The sequence below is a fragment of the Mastomys coucha genome, unplaced genomic scaffold (assembly GCF_008632895.1).
Source record: "Mastomys coucha isolate ucsf_1 unplaced genomic scaffold, UCSF_Mcou_1 pScaffold21, whole genome shotgun sequence".
NCBI lineage: Eukaryota > Metazoa > Chordata > Mammalia > Rodentia > Muridae > Mastomys > Mastomys coucha.
In genome coordinates, this window is record NW_022196904.1 from 157958075 (window position 1) to 157964742 (window position 6668).

Below are 6668 nucleotides of genomic sequence, written 5' to 3' on the forward strand. Positions count from 1 at the left end.
TGAAGCTCCCTTCTGTGATAACTCCAGCCTGTGTCAAGTTGACACACAAAACTAGCCAGTACAATACCATAATTCTGCTCTCACGTCATGACTTCCAGGACCTTTGTAAGTGGGATTGTTTGCTGAAAAATCTCTGTTTCCCACGTGGGCCAGTTTCATTGTTTTCAGTGATCTATCCTTTTGGAATGGAAATTTTGAGTGAAGAGCAATCCACAGGCAGGAGCTTTGAAGACAGCTTAGGTTCTACCACATCAAATAGGGGGCAGGAATTCTTAGACAACGTAACCAATGCAGTCACCTATCCGTGGGGACTGGTTAGGCCATTTGTTAACACTGAATTCTTAGGAATCAATATCAGACACATGAAGTCAGTGCTTCATTTGCCCTTAGAACTTGAATAAATACAGCCCCAGTGGCTGTCAAGACTCTCTCTTAGCAGGGGCCATCTCTTTCACGAAGTCACCAATTTCACTTTCTGTACCACCTGTGTGTTTGGAGGAACTCTCACAAACTTGCCTACCAGGGTGCCATTGCCTTTGGGGAGGGTGAAGCTCAGCACCAACCCAGTAGACAATGGCACAACTATTAGGATTCTTTACTGTGCCCCCTTTCTCTGTGTGTAGCTCTCAGACGGTTCCTCTGTGTACTTCCTTACACTCAGAGCAGGTAAAATATACTACCCTAGAATAGAAGTGTGAGTGGTGGACATACTTGACCTTTGACATGAGATCTGTTCACGCGGAGTACTGGTGTGGCGGTGGGAGGCTACCTCACCCAACCAACGAAATAAATTGTTCAGCCTTTTAGACGCCTTAAGGGAGGCGTCTCCAGTGTTCATACGTGGCTATAGCAGCAGGGTATGCAGAAGGTGCTCAATTATAACCCCCTTGAGTGTAGAGTGATGCGAGGGCAGCTATGTATGTGTATGTTTCTCTTAAAGTGAAGAGATTAAGCTCTACAGACCTGCAACATGCAAGGTGACCCTGGTGCCAGGTAGTATGTGTGTCTGTTAGAAGGTCACTCTCACTCTGTGCCTGGGTGGTCGGAGGATAGGCTTGGGTTGGATCCTCCCACTAGAGCATCTCAGTGTCCAGTCATTCTCACTTGCCTGTGTTTGGATTCTGCATGGTGTAACCGGCTTTCCTTGTGTCTGCAAAAGGAGATTTCGTATGATCTGATGTTTTGGTTCAAAGTGTTGGAATTAAAATCAGGGCCTCGCACATGCTAGGCATCTGTCCTAACTGAGCTGTTATCCCCAATCTTGATCTGATTTTTTTTTTTTCAGTTTTTCAAGACAGGGTTTCTATATATAGACCTGGCTGTTCTGGAGCTCACTTTGTAGACCAGGCTGGCCTCGAACTCAGAAATCCGCCTGCCTCTGCCTCCCAAGTGCTGGGATTAAAGGTGTGTGCCACCACCGCCCAGCCGGATTTTTAACTAGGCTAATATCCTTGGATCCCAGAGGATTGAAGAGAATCTGCCAATGAGCAGAGGTGGGAATGTGGAACACTGTGAGCATGGGACAATGAGAGGAAAGCCATGCTGTTTCTTCAGTGTGCCTCATGGAGGTCTTCATTAGCTACACAGGGAGTACTGATAAAAATATATTAGGCATCACCACACTAGCACCATTATAGAAGGACCTAAAACATCTATCTATACATTAGCCCACTGTCCTATGGGCCTCAACTCACATCTAGAGATGTTAATATTACCAAATGTATATAACAATGCCTAGGAAAAATCTATAGGCATATATTGGAAAGAAGAGCTTTGTCATCAGACAACGTCCAGGATTTCCTTTGAGGGACATGAGGGAGGAAATTTTTTTATTATTATTAGGATTCCTAGGGGAATTTTACAGTTATTTTACTTGGTTCACATGTGAGCATCCTCATGTGCGTGTGCTGTGTGGAAACTGTGTTCACAGATGTCATGGTGCAGTGGAGGTCAAAGGATAACTTTCAGGAAGTTGGTTCTCTCCTTCTACTGTGTGACTCTCAGGGATTGCCTTCAAGTCATCAGGCTTGGAGGCAAGCATCTTTCTCCACTGTACTATCTCATTGGTCCTGGGAGAGGATCTCAGGTACCCTAGACTTTAGAAAAGATCCCTAATATTAGAGACAGCCTAAGCTTGGAGAAAAGTACAGGAGCCAGTACCTGCTGTTGTTAAGAGAATACTCCAGGAGCGAAGATAAAATGCAAGCGTGGAGCTTATAGCAACAAATTTGGTTGTTGTATCTCACCAGTTCCTCTTGCCCTTATTAAAGTAAAGTAAGCGAGGAGGCCTTATTTGTTTCTACTCTAGAGAAGCTATGGAACCCTTGAGAGCAGTGGTTCTCAACCTGTGGGCCGAGACCCCTTTGGAGGATCTCATATCAGGTTACCCATGATCCTATCTCCTCCCCTTTCCATGCTTTCTGGACATCATAAGGGAATAGCTTCCTCTTCCTCCCAATTCTACCACCTTGACGTTCTACACTGAGCCAAGGCTCTGTTTGAAATCCTTGAACCTGTGAGCTAAATTCGTCTTTCAATTGGTATTCAGTATTGGCGTTATGATTTGTAATAGTAGCAAACTTACAGTTATGAAGTAGCAATGGAATAATGTAATGGTTGGGGGTCACCACACATGAGGACCTGAATTAAGGAGTCACAGCACTAGGAAGGGTGGGAACCCCTATTCTAGAGGGTCTAACCTCTTTTCGGAGGCTCGGTATCCTGTCTGCATGTATCATCAGGCCGCCTCTTTCTTCCTGATCTTCACCTCAAGCCTTTAGTAATGGCTGACTGACTGTCAGAAAGTGCAGGTTCTGTCCTTGACTCTGGATCTTTCATCTCCTGACACACCTTAAAAAGTGGCAATCATGTCTTCTGTACTTAGGAAAGTTGGGAACAGGGCAGCGGAGAGGTGACACCAGGCAAAAATGATCATCAGGTTGAGCCTGTGAGTCAGTCTCCTTGGTCATCCTTAGGGTGAGTCTGAAAGAATGAATCTATTTTGAGCTAGGAGCCTAACCCTCCTGGGTGCTCAGGTTCTTTGTCTATGAAATAAGTAAAGGTGATCATGTTATGCAGAGTTTGTAGGGATTAAATGAGAAAAGGCACCCCAAGCATTTGATGTAGAGTCTATATTGGCCCTTGATGCCATTGTTATTAAACTTGCTAAAGTTTAAACTTAACATTTTTATTCCCACAGTCAAATTTTCTTGTGAGTTGAGAGCGCTGGAAAAACTAGGAGAGTGGTAATTCTTTGCCAGTGAACATGTAGAGAAAAATATCATACTACATACATCAAATATGTATAATCTGTGTCAGGTCTACCTCAGGAAAACCACACAACATAAGGAAAATAAAGAGAAGACATGGTCAGATAGGCAAAGGATACAGCCTGTGTTAACCATGTACTGATTTACATGGCTACATCTAAAGATTGGTGTTTCCTCTCTGACCTAGAAGGTTACTAACCAATCCCATATAGGTAATGTTCATGAAAAAAACAAAAAAACAAAACAAAACAAAAAACCCTTCCTGTAATTGCCTAGTGTGAAGAGACAGCAAGGCCTCCTTTTAAAAGTTGCAGCCGAATGAATATTCAACTTCTCTTCATCCATGACCTCCTCTCGCCTGAAAACAGCCTCATTACTTTTAAGCAGTTGATCACACACTGGGCAATTGGCTGATTTCCTTTAATCCCATTCTTAGAAATCCAGGTGGCAGTCTGGCATTTACTTTGAATTTTGCAAATTTGTATTCTTGGGACTAAGGAAAAAAAAAAGGCACTCTAAAATAAGTCTTGTTGTCTGCGCTCTCAAGAAGCTGAAAGCTCGCAAGTGTGTGATAAGCTGTGGGGGTGTGAATCCCCATTAAATATTAAAAGTTGTACTTTGTCTTTTCTCAACTGGACACACAGGAGGGGGGCCCTGTCCTGCTTTAGACTGCCATGAGGTTGTGGAGGTTGTGTCTTGCTGTGAGTTAATTCTTTTTAATCTTGTGTCTTCGCAGTGGTGTGTCCTATGTCTCAAGAGTAGAGTTTAATCGAAGTCAACCTGGGTTTGTTATAAATCTTACTCTAGGATAAGTGCTGGGGCAGCTGCATGCAGCCATTTAGAGATGTTTTACAAAGAAAGGCATAGGAGCGAGGGTACTCGCCAGTTTTCCTGATACCTTTCATATGAAAGTTTATGGGACTGAGAAGCAGGAGGAATATTATAAATACACTGTAACGAACATTTTTGTATATCATAGCTAGCAAACCATTCTCTCTCAAATATGAGATCAAGAAATGATAGGAAAGTGTGAACTTGCATCTTCTGCATGCAGCCTTTTAAGGGTTTCACCCTTATCATGGTGCTTTGGACCCGGAGGACTCTGGTCTGCTCTATGGCCCTGTCCCATTTCACGAATCCAGGAAGGGGAATGGGGTACCCCATCAGTGCTTCCAAGACCGGCCCCTGTAATCCCTTCTCCTACGCCGCCATCTTCGGACAGCCCCTTGCTCTCCTGTCCTTACCTACACCTGCTCTCTGTCCCCAGGTTGAATATGTGATCAAGTGTGACATGTCAGCTCTGCAGAAGATTCTGTACCGTCATATGCAAGCCAAGGGGATCCTCCTCACGGATGGGTCTGAGAAGGATAAGAAGGTATGTTTATATTTGGTCTGCTAGAATCCTAAAGACAGATGTGACACAACACTATCGGCTTGACATAATTTTGTAAGAATTACTTTTTTTGTAGGCTAAGTTAATCACAAGGACGGTGTTATATCTGACTCAGAAAAGGCTAAGTAGCAATTGGAACTCTGAGCCTCAGGATGTGAAGTTGCTAAAAAGACTTAGGACCCTGTGTTCTTTCTACAAGCTATTGAGTCAGGCTGTCTCCCTGTCTTTGTCTCTCTTTCTCTTTCAATCGATCTCTCTCTTTCCTTCTTCTCTTCTCCTCTTTTCTCTTGTCTTCTCTTGTCTTCTCTTGTCTTCTCTTGTCTTCTCTTGTCTTCTCTTGTCTTCTCTTCTCTCCTCTCCTCTCCTCTCCTCTCCTCTCCTCTCCTCTCCTCTCCTCTTCTCTTCTCTCCTCTCCTCTTCTCTCCTCTCCTCTTCTCTCCTCTCTTTTCTTTTTCTTTTCTTTTCTTTTCTTTTCTTTTCTTTTCTTTTCTTTTCTTTTCTTTTCTTTTCTTTCTTCAGTACTTGACTCATGCCCAGGTCTTTCGTAAGCTGTGCACAAACTCCACCAAGAAGTTACACCCTGGAAGCCTAGTTTTTAAAAGTTGGGAATGTTTGATCCATGAATAATTAGTTCTTTACTGCACTTTTGCTCAGGGGAAAGGAGGTGCCAAGACACTGATGAACACCATCATGCAGCTGAGGAAAATATGCAACCACCCGTATATGTTTCAGCACATTGAGGTGAGTCTGTAGTTTGTACTTCACTTCTCAGTGCGCTAGTTAGGAAGGCAAAACCCCAAATATGTGTAAAGCATGTGTGGAGATGTCCAGCTGGCATGGCCCTTGCTTATCAGGCAGAATTAACAGACCTGTTTCCTGGGTGTGGATCAACTCTGGCCCTGACTGCCTGAGCATCTGGAATTTTATAACTAAAGAGTTTAGAGCAGCAAGGAGATGTTGGGAGCATTGGCTCATTATGTGGATTTGGGTAAATGCTGTGAATTACCTTGTTACTGTGGGAGCTCTGAAATTGAAGATAATGACAGATGCAGACAGCTTCCTCAGAAGGGTGCTGGGAGAGATACTTAAATAATGTGTTTATAGAAATGGAAGACAAAGGTGTTCTTGAAATATTGTCCCTGTCAGGGATGCTGGCGTTAGCCTATGACATAGATTGTTTTATCTTTTGTTTTTGTTTTTTTTTCTTGCCTGGTTTCCCTCGCGATGATGCAGCTTGCCACTTTGTTCTGACGTTCAGGTCTCTACAATCCTGCCTTTAGACCACAGGACATTTTCTCCCCTGTTTGTTCCATGCAAATAAGATTCCTGCATTGACAAAGTTCACTCCTGTGTGGCAGTTGCCTTGAGCAGAGGTACAGGGATGCATGCCTTCCCCATCTGCAGGACCACATGGGCTACTGCCTACTACAAACCAACAGGAGAAATGACAAAGAGGAAAACCGGTGCAGGGCTTTTCTCTATTTAAACAATGGACAGAACCTTCCAGAAAAACTAAAGCTGAATTACAGGACAAAATGAGTTGAACTATTCTTGGCATTGAGTACTCAGACCCCACCCTAGTTTATTTTGGCAGTCATGCATGTCGGATCAGTTAATACTTTCTTACCACTCCTTCCTTTATTAGAGGCATATCTCAACAGGCTGAGTAAGTGAGGCCTGATACCACTATGGCCCTCAAATCCTTAGGAAAGAACATCTATAGATGGGGAAAAAAAATCCCCAAGTAGGGAAGAAGGTCCTCACACAGATGGTAGTGTGTCTGTGGATAAGAGAGAGAGCATTTGTGGAGACAGAGAGAGCATCCGAGGACATAGGGAACCATCCGTAGACACAGAACATCTATGGACAAAGGGAGGACATCCAGATACATTAGGAGAACATCTTTGATCATGGGGGTAGCATTTTTGTACATAGGAGATTATCTGTAGTTACAGAGAGAACATCTGTTTACAGAGATTGGTATTCTTTTTTTTTTTTTTTTTTTT

General features: G+C 43.4%; 1 protein-coding gene across 5 annotated transcripts in view; it reads left to right on the forward strand.

Moving 5' to 3' along the window:
- Smarca2 (SWI/SNF related, matrix associated, actin dependent regulator of chromatin, subfamily a, member 2) overlaps nucleotides 1-6668 on the forward strand; it is a 173218-nt gene that overhangs the window by 83313 nt on the left and 83237 nt on the right. For all 5 annotated transcript variants that reach the window (XM_031390004.1, XM_031390008.1, XM_031390006.1 and 2 more), the window contains 2 exons: nucleotides 4537-4644; nucleotides 5317-5403. In XM_031390004.1, the coding sequence (XP_031245864.1) occupies nucleotides 4537-4644; nucleotides 5317-5403 (195 nt within the window). The remainder of the gene's footprint in view (nucleotides 1-4536; nucleotides 4645-5316; nucleotides 5404-6668) is intronic.